We start from the raw sequence: 20,241 nt of genomic DNA, 5'->3' as shown, positions 1-20,241 counted from the left end.
GCGAGTGGGTCTCCCTCGTGCAGGGGGCGTGTGGGGCACCCTCAGCTCCCAGCTCCTGGGGACCTGCCGTCGGCAGCCAGCCCACGGGGGCTCTTCACCACGTAGACCGGAAAGTGAGATTCCGTTCAAACATTCTCCAGCGCAAGTATTAAAGAAATTCACTTAGAGGTGGTTTCTTTTACCGCTGCGTAAGGGTCTCCCCGAGCCCCACTATTCTCCCCTCCGTGCAGTTTTAAATGCAATAGTAAACCGAATCCAAGGGCTACTCCTGCAGCCATCTTTGGAAGTGATTTGCAGGCAGCTTGCTTAAGGACATCGGGAAGGGGGGAGAAATGACATTAACAGCTTTGCTCGTGACTAAAGGGCTGTTCTACTTCGGCTCACAGCAGCTACTCACACACACACACACACACACACACCCCCCCCCCCCACTCAAGGCTATTTGGAAAGCAACGGTGACAACCACGGGGCCCCCAGCCACGGGCAAGGTGTGTTAGGTCAGCACAAGAGTTTTAAGTCAAATGAGACTTAAGATACGCACAACCGCTATTTTGAAAGTCGGGAGAAAAATCCGTAAGGTTCTCGGCAGTTAGACTATTTCAGATCAAAACACATTTTCTTTAGAGCTGCGGAGAGAGTACAGGTAGCATTCAATGTCAACAAGGCTAATAGCAATTACATAGAAACCGCTGGGACAGACCCTGCCCATTCAGGGCTCAGCCAAAGTCGTGGCGCTAAGGGCCCCTGTGCACCTTGCTTTCGGCTTCCATCGCTCTGCAATCTAAAGTCAAGGACAGTGCGGTGCCAGAAGAGGCCAACAGTTGAAGGCGGAGTTTGGGGCCCACCCGCAAGAACTGTGAGTCGTTTTATTTATGTGTATGGCCTACTTTCGATAAGTGAAAGCCTAATGATTGTGAACTGGACCGTGTTTGTTTGGTGCTTCTCGCCTTGGCATGTGCTCCTTCTGGGAAAAAATAAAGTCCCAGACCGCATCCACAGTCCCCGTTACGACAACGGCTTGTCTTTTCAACAGTTGCTGGCAAGTTCCCTTGAAAGATGCATACGTGGAACAGAACGTAGGCAGAAAGAGAAAGATTAGAGGCTGGAGTGGGCTTCTGTCATGGGCCCTGCTGCTTCGATACACGTTTCAATCCCTCACGTTCTATACGTCTCTTACACAAACACGTTGAAAATAAATAGAATCTGAATGATTTTTCAAAGTGGCCTGAGTCTTTTCCAGAGGGAAAACTATGCCAAAGAGTAGTGCTGTAGGCAGAAATGTAGGGTCTGGAAGCTGTCTTCAGCTGCTAATGGCCTCTCAATGATGCAAGTTTCTTCTGGTGAGCCAAGTGAGGGACGGCATTTCAAAAAAAAAAAAAAAAATCGCCGTAGCAGCAAAGGCAGATTTTGTAGAACCAACCAAGCACACACGGCAAAGGTTTGGAATGGAACACTTTGCTGTTGATCGTATTAAACCATTTTCAGTTTTGCGTGATTTACGAAAAATAAGGCTGGGCCTGTGTACAGCAGGCCATTCTGGCCAGAGCTCTGCCTGGAATGAGGCCCAGCCTCCTGTCCCTGCCCAAGCCTGGGGATGTGGCCACCAAGGTCGTGACTGGCCAAACTCAGTTCTAACAAAACTATCTGGGAGGAATCGGAGGCAACCGTGGGGATCTGTAGTAAATCTGAAGTGGGCAGGTAGGAGATTTTGGAGTTCCAGACTTAAGCCTCTGCAGGCTTTGTGGCCTTTCTGTCCTCCGCCCCCAGAGTCTGTCCTCACTGCATATGAGTCAAGTGCAGAGCTGCCCACACAGAGCCAGGCAGGCAGGCGATGAACCAGAGCCTGAGGCTGGTTTCCAGGGAAGAAGGCCCCTGTCTCCATGCTTCCAAGGTCAATGTCTGGGCCCTCTAGCTCCCACTTTACCCCAGGTTCAGTGTGGCCTCTGCTGTGTGACTTGTGCATCTCAGGGAACCCCAAGGTCGTGGATGTTTACCTAAACGTGGCTTGGTGAGCCTACAGGGAACGGGCAGGTGTCTCCTTACTCTCCGTAAAATAATGTAAGGGAGAAAAAACTTCCTTCTACCCTCTTAGGTTCTGTGGCTGGCCTACGAATTTAACTGACACAAGACAGACTAACAGGAGAAAAGCATACACATTTATTTAATATTTTTACGTGTATATGGGAATCTTCAGAAGAAAACTGAAGACCCCAAGAAGCCATTAGGCCCAGACACTTACATACCTTTTACACAAAGAAAGCTAAATTGTGGACATGTGACTGGACAAAGAGGCTTGCAGTATAGGGGCAGTAGACAGGGAAACCAACATATGGGGGGAGCCAGTGGAAGGTCGGGGTTATTCTAGGAGGTTTGTTTGTACAGATCCATTCCGGCGTCGACCCCCAGTCCCCAGTGATAAGAACATTCTTCTCCTCCCAGTGCAGGGAGGCTACCTTTCTCATTGGCGATGCTGCGACCTGCCTTTGGGTAGAAGGGGGAGGTCACAGAGCCCTTCCCGCACCTGCTGTTTCTCAATGGCCTTCAGCTCAAATAGTCAACGTGCCGAGGCGGCATGCTTTGGGATGGCGTGTTCAACGACGGGGCTGTAATTTCATGCTTGACAACAGACTTTGAACGTTTCACACCTCAGTTTGCAGGGAAACTGAGATAAACCAAGGAAAGTGCAGGAATGGATGAGAGAAGTCCCTCTATGTACAATTCTCTCCATTGTGTGATCAGTCTAAACTCCGTGTGGCCTCTTGGACCCTCTTCTCATAAAAGGGACCTGGACTCACAGAGCTCACGTTAATCTACAATTCAGATTCTTCTGCGCTCCTGCCATAGAACAGGGTTTCCTTGACCATCAGCTCTTGAGGCAGAACATATACATCGCCCGCACCTGCAGACAAAACCTCTGTGTTATTGTCCCAAGTCCCTATGGCAGTAACTGCTTATTAGTGGAAGAGAAAATTCCAAAATAAATCACGGCCCAATCATTTACTTTAACAAAAGATTTATTTGAAACAGGTTTGTGCAGACATATACCAGTCAACAGGATTGATCAAAGCCACAAATCACTACATTTTCCAAAACCTCTAAAAATACAAGTAAATGCCCTTCATTTGTATTCACTCCAGGAGGGAACCCGGCTCGGCTATAATGTGCTGCTGTAATTTAACAACCAGAGGACATTAATAGGACGTGAAAATGGTAACACTTCTAGAGGGAGGGAACAAAAAAACCCCACACTCCACAGACGCGCTCGCTACTCTGCTGGGAGCCAATTAAACGTGCCCCCACAGCCCCGCTTCCCTCTGTATAACCAGATTAAAACCTCCCTGTCGCAAACAATATTTAGGCAATCTGAGCACAGATGTGACAGCAGACAGGAGGGCACGTGGCTTTGCCTGCATGAAAAAGACACCACAAGGATGCTACATTCAAACAGCAATTCAGGGACCTGCAGGAACGATGATGCACAGGCAGGCTGTAGACCCGGCTGCTCCTGGCAGGCCCGGGGATGGGAGGGTGGGGGGGAGGGCGCCACCCCTGCAGCTGGCTGGGTGGCAGCTGGTAGCAAGGCCCCTGCAGAGGGCGGCCCCTGGGGAAGCAGCGGGGGTGCTTCTGAACTCAGCGATCATTGGTAACATGGGAGAAGGAAGGTGGAGGAATGCACGTGTCAGCACACACGCTGATTTTATTAATGAAAAACCCGGAAAGTATCTACCGGTGCAGGGACCTTGTGGGAAGGAGAGAAACCCTATGACAGGGCAGATTTTCTTTTTCCATTTTGAAATCGGTGCTCGATGAGCCACCCTGTAGTTGCTTGGCGACCTTTAGGGAGATGACTGAATCGAATCCCATTGGAGGTGGGTTCACATCCTCACCTTCAGGCTTTCCGCCTCCTTCTGGCCCCTTCTCTGCCACACAGAAGAGCTTGCCTATAAAAGGCTCTTGATCAGCTCTCTTGACCCCTCGGTTTCCTGGGCAGGGTTATTTGGATAGTGCTGTTACCTCAACTTTCTTCTTCCTTTTTCTGTCATAAATCAAAGCCACCTGACGTGTAGTTCCTGACTTTTAAAAGGAACAGGTCTCCTTTCTTTCTTTAGCCAGGTCAGAAGAAATGCCGATGGGCTAATCTTGTGAGTGTGTTTTTCTTGGTCTGGAGCCTGAGAGAAAGAGCAGAGTGGATGTCTCTAAGGCAACTAGGGCAAGAGATTGTCATTGAAAATGAGCCAGCCAAGGTGTAAAAGAATCACTCTTTTGTCCCTCTTCAGTCAGGGGAGCAGAAGTGTTTGTCAGAGTTAACAGCTATGAATTTTGCTTGGGGCGGGACAGCAGGGTGAGCCGCCCCTCTTTTCTGCCCCCTTTCGTTTTGTAGCTTCCGAACACTGTGCTGGCCAACGTGGCCTTTTATTCCTGTCGAAGACTGCATCCTGGTTTGCCACAGTCATACCCAACAAGCTAAGGGAGAGCTTCAAACAGAGTGCTAGTGGAGGCCTGGCAGTCAATCAAGCTCATGTAATATCAAAGCAAATGGGTACTGTCGGACAACAGCATTCTGTTGGGATGCTAAAAAAAAATAAACAAATGAAGAATACCACCCATCGGGTAGAGTGTTCCAGGGCTATTCCTTTTGGAGATACTTCTTAATATATCATCATGGGGGGGATCTTGGACTCTCACCTCTACAACCCCGTGGAAACTCTTGTAACCATCCTCCTCACCCTTAAGGATGGGAAAATGGCTAGGGTGAGACTAAATAATCTCTCCCAAGGCTACAGTTAGACCAACAACTGCCTAGAGCCAACGGAGAACCAGCAACAAAGCCAACCGAGGTATGCCTTCCCTTGTTAGCGGGGAGGGCTTTATTTTCACTCTATCACTACTGTATTTGCTAACACAAGCATTTGCACGAAGAAAGTATTTACCGAATGTGATGGGGGACGCCATCCTTGAACCTGATCTGACAAACTCATTTCTTTGCCAGGTTATTATTTTGGGTTCTGCTTAACCAGATTCCCCCCCCCCCCCCCCGTTCGCCATTTTTATGGATCCCAGGAGATGAAGTCTACATTTCAAATGCTGAGGCAAAATCACTCCTTGAATTACTTTGGGACAATGGCCCTCAGCTGAAACGTGTGCACTTCCTTCACATGGTCAAGGCGAAAGGCTACCTCATCCTACAGCGGAGTTTTGCAAACATTCTACCCAACTTGTGGTCTAAGACAGAAACTCCTAGGAAGAGAAATACGATAGAAGATTCTCTTCAAAAAAGGAAATAAAGGGTCATTGTTGTAACAAATGGAGATTACAGACGATAGTTTTCTTTAAAAAAATTCAGTCTTAGCGCCTGTCATATGTACATCTATATGCATTTTCAGACATTTGTTGCTCATACTCACTTTTTTTTTCATTATTCACCGCTTCTTGACAAGTTATCACTGATTTTCACTGCCAGCTCCCTACAGCAAGACCTGAAGCCTTGTCAGGGGAAAGGAAACGTCAACAGAGTTCCCAGCCATGCTCTGCCAAAACTCAGGTTCACGTTTGAGGTTGTTACTCCACGAATGTTAAAGCAACAGCACCTCCTTTCTCCAAAGCACGGGTTTTGTATGTTCTACGATTCCCCCCGAGATGATCACATTTTGGGGAGATGGGAGAACATAACGCTGGTCGAGAAGCCCTGAACAGTTTGCGCAGAGACAGGATGGACACATCAGCCACATCCCCAAATGATGACAAAGCCCATTCTGATCAGCAACCAAGTGCTAATCCAGACAGCCAAGCAGAAATGGCTGGCTTATTCTGTTCTCCTATCCTGCCCGCTTAATGTGCACTTGCCACAGCCTCCCTTGCTGGCCCGTGCGAGTGTGCAGTGGAACTCAAAACTCAGTGCATAGAACGGCCAGTCTTTTCTTTCTGCGGAGTCAGCCGGAATGGAACGTGGACTCAAATTTAAGAGTCGGCAGTCTGTGCATAACCCCAGACCGAGGCTGGGCCTCAGTGGATGCTGCTGCTTTAGCCCAATCAGGAACAGGCCCCGTAGTGCTGACCAAGTATGACCTGCCAGCCTGTATGTCACTTACCATGTGGCAGAGTGACAAGTCCCATGTGGCATCTCCACTGAGCTGACAGCCAGAGTATGCAACTTGCTCCAGTCCACCCTGCTCCCTGGGGAGGGGCTGTGTGTGACACTCTGACCTCGATTTTGAAGACAGGACAAATGCCACAGCCCCCGAGTTGGCCGCGGCTAAATACTACACACTGCACATAGTGACAGCTGTTCCTCCTCGAAGCCCAATTTAGTCATTTGGCTACCAGACGGCGTAACCACATAAGAGAACAGAAAGGTATCCCATCTCATGGTTTCTTCTGTGTGCATGTTTCATACTTGCAAAGACTGCTTAGTCCCATTTTCAAAAGAATTGGAAAATATACTAAAATCTCAGAAAATCTGAACTGCATTTTAATGTAAAAAATAAAATAAAAAACCAAAAGCCCAAACAAAACACACACACACACACACACACACACACACACCCCGTAATTCACAAATCTAATTTGGAAGGCTTCAAGTGAAAGAAAGAACTAAGTATCTGACAAGGAATGAGTTTGAGTTCCCCTTTCCAGACAGGCTTAGTTCCAAATGAAACCAAACAGTCAGGATGCCTAACGCACATTCAATTCAAACTTTCATTCCTCCTATGTATTTAGGACCTCATCTCTCCGGGTGTCCAATAAAGACATTTACCTTGGTCTGTTGTGTTAACTACAGGCACATTTTGTGGGCTGGGGGGCGCAATTCCTGCATGACAGTCCTCCGGTGATTCATGTCACCGGGTGTTCTAGTATTTAAAAATGGTTTACCATCCTGGGGAAGGAGGAAGGGCCATTTTCTAAGCCTCACGGCATTCCGCTTCCCCGTAAGCCCTCTCTGAATCCTGGTCATGCCATAAGTAAAGGATTAGTTTTCTTAGTCAAAGCAAATCATACTCTCAGTTATTACAATGCCCAATAAGATGTGGATGTTCCAAAAATAAAGGATAAGGAAGCAAAGTGCACTATTGTTTTATTTCCCCATTTAGCACAGCCATCCCCAGAGAAGCACTGTGCCATTTTAAGCAGTAACAGCTGCCCAGAAGTATTTATGTGAAGCCATCCAAAAATCTGGTTTGGCAACCAAAGCGGAGAGGAGAGGAACGTGCCTCCAGGCTGGCCATTTATTAAGGGCTCCAGGTGCTGACATTCATGCCTGAGGGCTCACAAGTTCCGTCCAAATTTAGAAGGTGGCACTGCGCAGTTTGCAAAGTCAGTGACTCAGCGCTTCTCTTCCTTGCCTTAGATTCAGGACACTTTACTTTCCGGGAGGTGCCCGTATATATCACACCGACTCGATAAGGAAGGAACCCTCACCCCTATAGAAAAGGGCGTTTCCTTGAAACGTGTAGAATTCTTTTCAACGAAAACTGCCTGTCAAGGTCTTGTTTCGCCTCCTGTATGCATGAGGCAGATCATCACGACCGCCTGGGCTTCCGGGCTTGATTCCGGTTTCCACTGAGACTGGGCTAAAATGTCCCCCCGCGTCCTCATCCCCGCGTCTCTGTGTCCTTGCCTCTTGCTTTCTCCTTTGATGGCTTTCTTCCTCCACCAGCCTCAGGGTCCCTTACTCTCCCACTGGGTTCCCTCATTCTCTCCGCTTTCAGAGTGGCAGAGTGACAGGGGCGTCTCTTCTCCGGGGAGACACGCTATAAATTCAGTGGTTTCCCAGCAGCGAAAACGCAAAATGTGCTCCCAGCTCCCAAGAGAACAAGCGTGGGTCTGGCTTGAGTGGGTGCCAAAGGTCCATGGCCTGGAGGTTGGGGAGTGAGCGCCGAGAGCCTCACCGGAGCAGGCTGGCGGAGGCGTTCTGCCACCCCCGACCCCGCAGGCTTCCCTGTCCTCGGAAGGAGGCAGACAGACGCTCAGGATACATGCGGGGTATGTTTTCTTTTCTGGAGTTACGGGAGGGAAAGGGCGGTGTGGAAGAGGGGATTTCTCGCATCGGTAACCTGAATCTGTGCTAGAGCAAGAAACAGTGCGGATTTCGGTTGGTTGCCCACCAGCGGCCATGCACCGAGCACCGCGGCCAGCCATGCAGAAGGTCGGAGACGGGGAAGCCCGCCGGGCCACAGGGGGCACCTGCGGAGGGTGCAGGGGAATCCTGGCACGCCGACCCGGCCGCCCTGCCGGGCCGGTGGAGCGCATTACGGTAGGCGTCCTCAGGCTTACCACCCTGATGGACGTTTTTGCGATTTCACCGCAGTCGAGAAGTTTACGCCGACGTCATACAAACCAAAGAGGAATCAAAGCCAGACGCGGCCTGCCCCGAATGCAGCTTCCGTGAGTTACCGCGACAGGAAGCGAGCGCGCCCCCGCTCCCATTCCGCGAGCCGGGCATGGCACTCTCTTGCCTTTCTCCCAGGACCGCTAGCACTGATGTTTACATGAAACGTCACGTTTTCCATTTCACGGCTCACAGAGCACAGCTGGATGCTTCGCAACAACGGGAACGGAAGTCGGGCCAAGCGCTGCGGACACACGGGAAGGGGAAGAGACGGCCTCCCCCGCGGGATCTACTGCAGGTTTGCGAGGGGCCGTGTGACTAACAAACCGGTTGGCTAAGGCCACGGAAATGTGTTTTATGGTGTTCTGGCTGCTGACGCCAGTCTCTTCGGGCAGAGATGGGATCACACCGGGCGCGACAAACCACGTCTCTTTCCTGGGACCCATCGGGACAACTCACGTCTTATTTCTTCCTGCATTTCTTCTTGGTGGTGTCGTAAGCACGGACGATTTCTTCCTGAGTGACAGCTCCATGCTCCTCTTGCGAGAAGGCGTACCCATCTGCAGGAGGAACACACGGGGACTGGTTGAGAGGAGAACTGGGGGACGGGGGGGCCACCTGGGTTTAGAAGAAAATGCTCTTTTGGGACACGGGAGCTCAGTTTCGCCACACTGGGCTCCCCGGCCCTGGGTAGGTGGGAGCCTGGGACGGACAGACCCGTGGCCGGGGAGGGAAACGTGGGCAGAGTGTGGGGCGGGGTGGGACGACGCCTGACCCAGCAGGGCCTGACTGGTTCTGGCCGCCACCGCCGCCGGGATGGGAAAGGCTCGGGGGCCGGCCTCGCCGCGGGGGAGCTCAGCCAGGGAAGCATAAACGGCAGGTCACTGGTCCGTGTCTGCACTGTCCCAGCGCCAGCCGGGAGGCAAGGCCACCCGCCCTGCTCCAGAAGTGTCCCAATCTGCCTGAAGCTGGCAGGCTGGCCGGGGAGCACCCAGCAACGCCGGGAGCGAAGACTGGCGATGTGCGTGTGACGCTCGCGGCATTCCCGCCTTTCAAGCGGACTGATGCGGACTGGTAATAAGAAATTACAGTGTGTTTATTTTTGTGTACATAAAGAAAAAGATCACAAGATAAATTCCAGAGCCCCCAGGAAGGCTGGGTCTTACAATCAGTTCCGATAATAATAATACCACCAACCCCAGCTTCCAACAATTATTAAATGCTCTGTTCTATGTATTATGCACGAATAGCTCATTTATTCCTCCCCCAAAGCCCTATGAGTTAGGTGACAGTATTCTTCCCATTTCACAGATGGGGAAACGGAGGAGCAGGGTGATTTCACAGACCTAGTGAGTGGCAGGGCTGGGAGCCAAACCCAGGCAGGACTTCTGCAGGACCCACACTCTCCTGCACCTCTGGTTCCAAGAGGGGTATAGCCTTCGAAAGCCCAGACTAGGTCCCTCCTTCCTAAAGGGTCCTTCCCACAGAAGGAGCGTCTACAAGACTGTCTCTGCTGGCTGACTCCTCTGGGTCAGGGGTATGGCGAAGTCCCACAGCTGGATTGGACATTCTAACCAAAAGACAACGCGGTAAAACGTCTGACAACGGTCACTCCCATCCACCTGTGCGGATGACTTATCAACGGACATGTTAGTTCACGGCCACGTTCTCTAAGGGAGAAAAAGAAATCAGAAGTTGTGGCCGTGTATCACCTCGCGGGGGTGACTATTTTACTAAGACACCTGGCTTACAAAGGAGAGTTTCTGAACCGTAAGGACAGGTAAGAGCAACGCGTAGCCGTCTTCGTGGGGATGGTGCACAGGGTGACTTTGTGCTCTGCGTAAACCAGACTCTCATAAAGCAGACTTTCTGAGCTTGGGCTGGCTTCCCGGCTCTCCCGGCCACCACCTGAGTAAACCCCAGGGCTCAGAAAGGACACCCTGGGAGGCCAGGGCTCTTCTGCACAGGTGGCCCGGGAGGCAGCTAAGGACATGGGCTGGAAAGCAGGGGCGGGTGGGAGTGCAGGGAGAACTAGGGAAGGATAAGAACCGAAAGGAATCTTCCACAGGGGGGGCTTTCTTCCCCTGGCTCACCTCCATCTCTAACAAAACCAAATCCGCAAACCAAAACATCACACCATGTGGCAGCTGGCGTGAGCCCCATCTTGCGGGGTCCAAGAGCAGGCGGGGTCCCTGGGCTGGAATGCAGGAGCGGGCCTGGGGAGGGAGGCCCTGGGGGTGCTGGGTGCAGGGCACTTGAACTTTCTCATGCTGGCTTTCCACACAAGGAGGCTTCAGCGGCTTCACGGGACCTGAAGAGGATATGCCTCCTCTCTCCTCCGTTCTTCTGATTTAGGTTTCCTCCGAGTGAGTTGCTTGACTGGTGAGGGCCAGGGGAGAGGAGACGTCCCTTGCCCAGCTTCCGAGGGGCGGCTCCCTCCCTCCCGGGTGCTGAGGCCCCTCCCGCACAAGGTGCTCTTTGTGCAGCTCTTTGACTGCAGTCTGAGACCAGACACCTTGCCGTGGGATGTTTCAAAGCAAAATCTAGCCAATAACACCGTCTCCTCCGGTCACAAGGCTGTGTTCTGTGGTCAACTTGGATACCTTTCACTCTCTGGTCTTCCAACAGGAACATTTCTAGTCAACATCCCATGTTTTCCTGAGGGGGCCACGCAGCCCTTGTCGGTGGCCTGCCGTGACACCCCAGGCGGATGCTCGTCAACCCGGCAGAAGTGGCTCTGATCCCAAGCAATGGGAGCGCCCTGTCAGTGCTCTTCCCGAGCCCGTCTGGTGGCGGGCAGGTGGCTAGTGAGCTCTCCACCCCGACGGCGGCTTTCTCACCTGCTCTGCTTCCATCTTGGATCCTGAGGCCCAGAGCCTGAGGCAAGGGATGGTTCTAGTCCTTGCGTGGCAGTAACATGGCCACGGGACCATGGGTTCTTTAAGCTCTCTGGGTCTTCTTAGTTGACCGTTCTGTAAAATAAAGGGCCTGGACCAGATGAGGTCCAAGTGTCCTCAGAGCTCTAACCCTCCACATGGGTGCCAGGCGTTTCCATGGCGAACTACGGCCAGGCCACAGAACGCTCGTCTTCGTTCAGGGCCGATTCATGCTCAGCACCACTGGAGGAAGCCTCTACCTCCATTCCAGAAAAGAACGGAGGCAGTCTCAACACTCCATCTGAGTAGAACAACTGCTACCCGTTGTATGTGCTTTTTTGATGTGCTTTTTGGAGGGGGGAGGTGCCTGGTGGAGAGGAAGAAATGAAGGGGACTTTTTGAGACACAGAAACGTTGTTTGGGAGTGTCGTTTCGGGAAAGTTATCTTAGCGTGTGGAATCGTCTGCTCCTTGCTCAAGTGCAAAGAGCAAAAGCCTTGTCTTACTTATTCTGTTTTTCATTCATATCCTGCCCATGCCTACTGGGACACAGACGTAGCTTGGAGCTGTAAGGCATCCTTGGCTTGTATTTGTCTCACTGGCACAAGGGCCTTCCGGCAGGATTACCCCTCCACTCCAGACTGGGAAGGGCTTCCAGGTGTCCATCGGAGAGGACCTTCTGGTCCAGTAGCACATCTCTTCTCCCAGGGTCAGCTGAGCGCCCAGAGGCCACTCCCCGAGGGCTTGTCCCGCAGTTCCCATGGGTTGCGTCTACCATCATGTTTCCAGAACTTGACGCACTAAGACCTTCTTCACTAGACTTTCTTGGCCTCAACAGAGACATGAAGTGAGCCGTGGGCCCGCCCAGCCCGCACCCCTCACCCCAACAAAGATGCCCCATCAGGTCACCAGCTTCTGTCCGATGAACAAGTGGCCGCCATTTGCATCCAAATGGGGAGCTCAGAGGAAGCCTCCAACCCTTAGCCTCTCCCGATCTGCTCCATCTGTCAGGAAGTCCCGAGAGCCAGAAAGTAATGATGGGGCCGTGGGGAAAGCCCTGGATGGACCCCACTCATAAACTTCCCCCGGCTGGCTTCCCAAGGCATCTGCTCCTTAAATGCTCAGCCACAGCCAGAGTCTGGGGGCAGAACGGGGTAGGTGAGAGGAGTTGGAAGGGTAGGGGAGCATCTTCGTTGTTTGTGCTCTGATAGAACATTTGGTGAAACCCATAAAATCATGTCATTTTTTAAAAATTATTTTGGAATAAAACTCCCCTTAAGTAGCTCTGATAAAACAGCTTCATGAAAGTAGATGTTCCCTGAAAGCGACAGAAATGGGGGTAGCCCATTTGAGGATGACAAGGAAATTAGACTGTAGGAAAATGCTGATCTCAGTTATCAATACCGCGTGTCGGTGGCCTGTAAGGAACTGAAAATCCCGCCAAGATGAGAGTCTTCCTTCCAGTTTCCTGGGAAGACAGGGCCAAGACAGCTGACGGACAGACCCAGGGCGGGCGAGCAGAGGCCAAGAGGAGAATGCAGACCTTCTCGCAGGCCAGGACCACTTCTCACAGCTCGATGGCCTTCTCTAGCTGTTACTGACAGAATGTTCTGTTACCGATCGGTTTCTTGCTATTAGTTGCTGGGTGTTTTTAAAACGTGCCGTGCTTTTAGAGGTCTTTTCTTTATTCCTTGTACTTGTTCCTTAGAATTTTCTTTTGTCCTTCAAAACACCGAGAGTTAAGAAAAAATGTTTAACAGTTGCAGGATATTTTATGACTCTTCTGCAAACGTTCTTACTTGATCTTTGATCTCCATATATGCATCACATAGAGTCTTTCTTGGGTTATTCTGAAACATTTATTAGAGAAGCAGTGGGGCCTAGACATCATCATTTACAGAATCAGTATCCATTTTCTTTGTGCCTGCGACAGAGAGCTGCTTTACACACATCATCCTGAAGCCTCACAGAGGGTGTGTAAGACGTATATTACTATAATTCTTTTGTTCCCCCAGTGGAGGAAACAGAAGTTTAGAGAAATATGTAACTTGCCCAAAGTTACTCACCTAGTGGCAGAAAAAACCAGTAATACCTCACCTTTATTGGACTCCATAGTGTCAGGCACTGTTCTAGGCACTTGGTATAAACCATCTCATTTAATTCTCCCCCCGAACCCAGTTCTTACATCATCTCCATTTTACAGATGTAGAAACAGAGATGTAAGGTCACACAAAAAAAGTGACATTGCTGGGACAGGACCCCCAGGCAGTCCAGCTCCAGAAGCGGGACCCTGCAGACCTCGCTCTCTGGACCACGCCATCAAGCCTCCTGACTCAACCTGTCTCCTGGATCAGAGAGACAATGGCTGTGACCCCGATCGCTGGGCCTTGCTCGCCAGTTACTGTAGCGACCTGAGCCTCTGCCGAGTGCTCTTGGGGAGGACACTGCCTGCTTCCTGGGGCAGGACGGGCGGCATGTGAGGCACCACAGGGAACTTGGTGTTCCATGTGGGAAAGTGAGGAGAGGGAGTCCATCCCTGTCCTTCTCTCTGTTGGAAAGTCTGTGAAGATCTGTTGATGGGTGGAGCTCAGGTGAGCCTGAAACAGACCCTCAATACCTGTTACTTCGGACACAACAATTCTCCACTTCTCCTAAACCATTCCTGTTCCCTCCCGAACGCCTCGGGGAGAGAAAGGAAGCAAGAAACATGTCAGTTTAAGAGATGGTAAGTGATGTGCGAGAGAGGGGGTGCTGGGAGAAGAGGTGGGGTTCAGAGGGGCAGAAGCAGGTGACAGACGACAGGTGCCAACAGGCTTCGCCTTGGGGAAGGCAGGTGACGTCCCCTCCGGCCCAAGGAAACCTGTGCTAATAACACCTCTCAGCGGCGAGCCAACTGGCTGGATTGTTGAAATAGGCCTACAACCTCTGTGAGCTGTGCCACCTGTGTCTCTTTCGTGGCCTCCCACCCTTCCTCTGGGGTCTGGCACACCCCCACTGACCCCTGCCTGGGTCAGGTGCCTCCCCAGAAATCAGGCCTGGCCTCTGGTGTTGAGTGGGGACACCAGCGCTAGGGGCAGAGGCAGCCTTCCTGGGAAGAGAACAGAGATTTTTTTTCCCCCGGTGATCGTCATTGTTTTAATTAACATGCTAGTATGAAATAAAAGAGTGCACATGGCTATCTTTGGGGGAAATGATTTAAAAATCATGTCACCTGAGCCTTAGAACAAAATCCTATTGGGAGGCTGACAGAAGGATCTCGAGCACATCAGGATTTTAAGTTTCAGGGTTCTGTCATTCAGGCATTTGATTGGGTCCCAGGGCACTACCTAGACTCCAGCTTACTCGCCCCGAGCCAAATGCACAAATTCCACGTCCAAATGTGGGGCTCTGGCTTGGCAAGCGTCTCCGTCCCTCTTAGCACCAGCATGCTTTAATGAAGCCTCCGCCTTCCTTGCGTCACTGGGGTCTGGCTGGCCGGAAGGGGGTGAGGGCTACTTACGGGGCACACACTGCTGGAGGGAGCCTCCTCGTAAGAGTGTGGGGGGCGTCTTCCTGCTGAGCCTCCTCAGTAGGCGGTCACGTTCATTCATCCTGCAGGTGGATCAAACGCGGTCAGTCCCGGTTCATGTGGATGCCTCTCAAAATGCCTCACCCAGTGACTTTAGGTTTCAAAATAAAAGAGACCGGGGGAAAAGGCTTCCTCGTGTCAAGAAAAATGTCCAGTTTGGCCAGTAGCTCTATTATTTACAGTAGATGCTATCTCGACACCCTGAGTGCACTGCTCCCTCTTCTGAAAGGCGCTCTGTTTCCAGTCTGTCCTGTACGTAACGCCTCTGAACGCGGCCTGCCTCTTAATTGAAGTGCACCGCAAGTGCCCTTTCATACCAGGCACACCCTTGGCTTTCCAGAACACTTCTGCAAGCAGTGATCTGTTTCTATGGTAAATGCCTTAAAAGCCTTAGTCCCACCTGCAGCCGCCTCTCCCTCAGCAGGTAAAATGTACCAGGACGAGAGCCTCCCCGAGGTGCCTTGGGGCCCCCGCGAGAGACTGATTTCTTTCTGCACAACCTGATTGTTATTTTGAAAGTCAAGGTGAATTTTCTTGGAACACACGAGGATTAGGAGCTCTTCTCGCCTTTCCTGAAAGGGTTCCCTCCAAGGTTGCCACCGCTGTAAGGAAATACAGAGCGGTCCTCTGGGACAGCTTTTGTTTATTCTGATAAAGCAGAAGGGGGTGCTTTAAAGTTGCCCAGGTAGGCCAAAGGGCTTTGATTTCTCACCATTACGAGGTCACTTTGCTTGCCCCAGGAGGTTCCTGGTGTGTGGGAGTTTGCCAATGCCCTCTGATAATGGGCTGAACTGCGATCCCCCCACATTCTTACGTTGAAATCCTAACCCCCAGTAATCTCGGAATGGGACTGTATTTGGAGACAGGGTCTGTAAAGAGGCGATTAAGTTAAATGAGGTCGCTAGGGTGGGCTTAATCCAACATGACTGGTGTCCTCTTAAGGAGAGGAGATTAGGACCCAGACACACAGAAGGAAGACCGTCTGAAGACAAGGAAGACAGCCATCTATCTACCAGCCAGTGGGAGAGACCTCAGAAGGAGCCAACACTGCCAACACCTTGATCTTGGACTTCCGGCCTCCAGAAGTGAGAAAACAAATTTCTGCTAAGTCACCCAGTCTGTGGTACTTTGTGATGGCAACCCTAGCAAACAAATACGCCCCGATCTGCCGTTTGTGGGAATGTGAGGGCACAGAAGTTGTTTGAGGAGCTGCGGCCACGGGCCATCTGAGTACATCCCCCCCATCCCACGTCTATGAGCCTCGAGCCTGAAGACCATGGTCTCCTGACAGGAGTCGACCTCACAGTGACTCAAGGGCCTTGAAGGAGGAGTGGGGCCCAAGGTATTCTCAGTAGTTCTCTGAGCTGAAGTTCCTTTTGCACTTGAGTTTCCAGAAGAGAACGCTTTCTGATTACATCAGTTGAAAGGATGATGTTTGTTCATCACCAGTTGGAGGTGAGCCTCGGCTAGCTAAGCTTGGCAAAATGCATGATGGCTGATGAGGAAAAACACCTTTCCTATCCCTTGGCACCGGCTTTCCGTTCTCTCATGGCCTTTTCTTCCACGGGCCAAGTTAATTTCACTGGGCTCTGCTGGGCAACAGCCCGGACAAGGCAGAGAGGAGCAGATACACGAGGAGGAGCCTATGAGTGCTCCCTGTGCTGGCTGCTTTTACGACGTGGGGGAGGAAATGAAGGGCCGTCCTCCCTGTGTGACCCAGCACTGGCCAGGATTCCTCCGTGGAAGGTGCTGCCTAGTGATGGGGCGAATGAGAACTTCACAGGACCATGCGAGTGGGAAGTCACACATCCCAGTCTCTGCCTGGGCAGGTGAGGAAACAGACTCAGCTGTAGCAAATACAAAGGTCACAGGATGCTCTGCTGGCAGTGTTCCTGCCCCTGCCTTTGGGCTCTACAGATGTCCCTATTTCCCTTGTGAAATGGTGCGTTCTTCTCGCTCTCTTTATAACAAGACACTCCAAACACATAGGGACTACTAGTATGGTGAATGTCCACCCACCGGCTCAGCTTTAGAAAATGGAGCTCCTCTGCTTGACCGCTTGACCCCTTGTTTTAGAGGGACCCACTCTGTCCTGCAGCCCTTCCTTCCACGTGGTGAAGGGTCCATAGGGCCAGTGGGGCATGTCCACCCAGAGTCCACGCCTGCCCTCCACCCCAGGTGTTTGGGACCCCAGAAGTTCCTGTTGAGTGACACCTCTCCAAGCTGGCACCCAAGGCCAAACTATCCTCCTAAAAGCAGACCTTAGAGCCAGCATTCACACTCCTAGGTCTGTGGGTGGCCAATGGGTGGGTTTTTGCATCGGATGGATAGTGATGCCCAAACTCATGCGTGTAAGTAAACCCCCTTGAGTGCGGGACCGAGCTGGGGTTGGGAGGGTGGGGGGGAGGGCACAGGGCAGCAAACTCTTCCCCATGCCACGACTTTCTGGCTCCAAAACTCCAGAGAATCTGGGAATCACAAAACACCACAGTCTTTATGAAGGTATATTAGTCAAGGTATATGGCTATTTGTTAGCTTGACTTACGACTTTCACATACTCAGACATGGTACCTCATTTGCACTCCTGCACCAAGTCCTGTCCTAGTTGTGAGAATGACTTCAAAAAAATTTTTTAAGTTTGCTTATTTTTTTAGTAATCTCCACACCCAATGTGGGGCTCGAACTCACGCCCTGAGATCCAAGAGTCACATGCTCCTCCAACTGAGCCAGCCAGGCGCCCCTACTTCAAATGTGAACAAAAGAATGAAATTTCAAATACGAAGTCCGTTGCCCTCCTCCCAGACCCCATTATTCCCCCTCTCTTATAATAAATCAGAAATAGTCTTACATCTCTATTTCGTACTTTTGTTTTACGTATATATGCATCACAACTAACACTTCATCATGTTTTAAAATATATCTAAGGAGGGTCATTTATTTTCGGCTTCTCATGTATCATATTTTTCTTCACTCCCTTTCTCCTTTCTTACATTCTTTTTAATTATCTACTCATGTAGAGGACCAGTTCTTTGCAGATAGTCTTTTTCCTTCTAGATACTTTTATAATTACTCTGTCCTTGGTGTTCTGCAGTTTTGTTACGACACTTAGTACGACTAGATGTAGATTTGTGTTTTCCAAAATATTTTGAGAGAGTGCGAGAGAGCATGTGAGTGGGGGAGGGGCAGAGAGGGAGAGAGAGAGCATCCCAAGCGGGCTCCACACCAACAGCATAGAGCCCCACGCAGGGCTCGAACTGACGAACTGGGAGATCATGACCTGAGCCGAAATCAAGAGTCCAAAGCTTAACCGACTGAGCCGTCTGGGCGCCCAAATGTGTTTTTAAATCTGCTCAGCTGCTGAGACCTGGAAAGTCACTACAACTCAGAAGTTTATCTTCATGTATGGAAAACACTTTGAATCCTGCCTGTCCCCAGTTCTCTGTTTTTTTCTTATCCAGGATCTTCTTATATATATAATCCTATCTTCCACATCTCTACGTCTCCTCTACATTTTCCATTTCCTTTCTTTCTTTGGTTTTACCTGAACTATCATTAAACTGACTGGCATGTTTTAATTGAAAGTAGAACCCTTCTCATGTCTACAAGAGTTTATTTATCTTCTAGATCCACCTGTTCTCACACACTATTTTACTCTTTCCACATCTTCTTTCCCCAGTATTTTATAGGTTTGTTCAGACATTCCTCACATATCCAGTTCCTGGGGGTGTGGAGAGCCAATAAATGTCTGCAGTATTCCATGACCCACCGTCACTGTGGTTCATTTACTGTGTGTGCTCTAGTTACGAAGTCATGCTTCAGAATGATTTTCTTTTGCCTCTGCCAGGGTCCTGTGGGTTGCATCGATTTTTATATTAGTTTAGCTTAGTTCCCATAGCATTGGGAAGAGTCTAAAACTGGACCTCATACATAAGCATGGGCTTCCAGTTTCTGGTGGGTAATTCTGTCTTCCCCATTGCTGCTTTGTCAATCTAGTGAGAAAAATGTTTCTCGTTTCTGTTTCATTAAAATAGCAGCCCTACAAAATCTGTAGCTTTATGCGTTGAGTTCTATCTCACTTGGGACTGAGGTTCTATCTCCTTTCCCTATATTAATCTCTGCACCTTCAGTCCCTGAGCCTTTCATGCAGTCTGATACCCCCTCTTCAGCTTTATCTCCCTCTTGGCCTACTGGCTTTTGTGTCTCCATTTTGGCACCTAGGTTTCTGTGTTCCATTTGAAGTTGATTATGTATTAAAAGCCTTTCTTTGTTCATATTTCACTGAGCATTTCTATGCATCTGGAAAAGTCCTGAGTCTGCTCAGTCTACCATATTGACTTTATCTGGTTTCTGTGAATAATTTATATTCCCCTGACCCAATTACTGGAAAACATTATGGCTACAAAACATGATCACAGAACTGTTCTTTCTCAAGCTTCGCTATCCTCAGAAACAACCTTTTCTGGAGACCCTTAAAGTGGCAGATGTGACAAAGGTTTAGGTGATGAAAAGGGTCTGAGAGCTCATAAAACACTCTAGTGGAGATGTCTGAGCCACTGGCTTCTCTATCTGCTCCAAAGTTGAAATGTCAAGTAATAGTACTTTCCCAATTTCCCATTTTCTTCTTTGCAGAAGAAAAAAGCATTATTACTGACAATTATTAAAACTTCTCAGGAAAGGGCACCTGGGTGGCTCAGTTGGTTAAGCGTCTGACTCTTGGTTTTGGCTCAGGTCATGATCTCACAGTTTTGTGGGTTGGAGCCCCACATCAGGCTCTGTGTTGGCAGCATGGAGCTTGCTTCTCTCTCCCTCTCTCTCTGCCCCTTCCCCACTCACACTGTCTCTCTCACGTAAATAAATAAACCTAAAAAAATGCTGAACAATAATGCTGAAAAAACTCAAGATAGAAAGGGATGATAATAACATTTGCCCTGTATGGTATTCTATCATCTATGCATATTTTGGAAGCTATATACTCACAAAGACATTGGAAAAAAGGTGAAGGAAACACAACCAAATATTTGGTTAATTTTGAATAATGGGAAGAAAAGAAAAACGAAGTACAAATTAGTACAAGGAAAGACAATTTATATCTATGAGATCTTGGTTTAAAAAAGGAGAGAGAATCTTCAAGAAAACTCTGGCAAACTAAATCTAGTAGTGTAATAAAAGGATTACACACCATGATCAAATGGGATTTATCCCAGGAATGCAAGGCTGGTTCAACATACAAAAATCAATCAATACACCATACATTAATACAATGAAGGAAAAATATCATGTGATCATCTCAATTGGTGCAGACAGAGCATGTGACAAAACCAACACCCTTTCATAAAAAAATTACTCAGCAACTGAGAACAGAAGGGAAATTCCTCAACACAACACATAAAGTCCTTTTCATTTATGAAAAACCCACAGCTAACATCGTATTCAATGGTGAAAGACTGAAACCTAGCTCTCTATGACCGGGAA

The 20,241-nt window shown here is 49.8% G+C and overlaps 1 protein-coding gene across 17 annotated transcripts in view; it reads right to left on the bottom strand.

The window, feature by feature from the left end:
• Positions 1–20,241, bottom strand: part of LOC102959813 (phospholipid-transporting ATPase IB) — a 609,397-nt gene that overhangs the window by 7,618 nt on the left and 581,538 nt on the right. For 6 of the 17 annotated variants that reach the window (XM_042984613.1, XM_042985284.1, XM_042985258.1 and 3 more), the window contains 2 exons: positions 14,701–14,792; positions 5,064–8,886 (listed from right to left, as the gene is read on the bottom strand). In XM_042984613.1, coding sequence (XP_042840547.1) covers positions 8,789–8,886; positions 14,701–14,792 — 190 coding nt within the window. In that variant the 3' untranslated portion in view covers positions 5,064–8,788. Of the gene's footprint in view, positions 1–2,180; positions 2,900–3,010; positions 4,573–5,063; positions 8,887–14,700; positions 14,793–20,241 lie in introns of those variants that run through there. The other 11 variants (XM_042984757.1, XM_042984810.1, XM_042984691.1 and 8 more) reach the window with 10 other exon arrangements.

Source organism: Panthera tigris, chromosome A1 (genome assembly GCF_018350195.1).
Source record: "Panthera tigris isolate Pti1 chromosome A1, P.tigris_Pti1_mat1.1, whole genome shotgun sequence".
NCBI classification, from domain to species: domain Eukaryota; kingdom Metazoa; phylum Chordata; class Mammalia; order Carnivora; family Felidae; genus Panthera; species Panthera tigris.
This window is presented reverse-complemented; position numbering and strand designations above follow the sequence as displayed.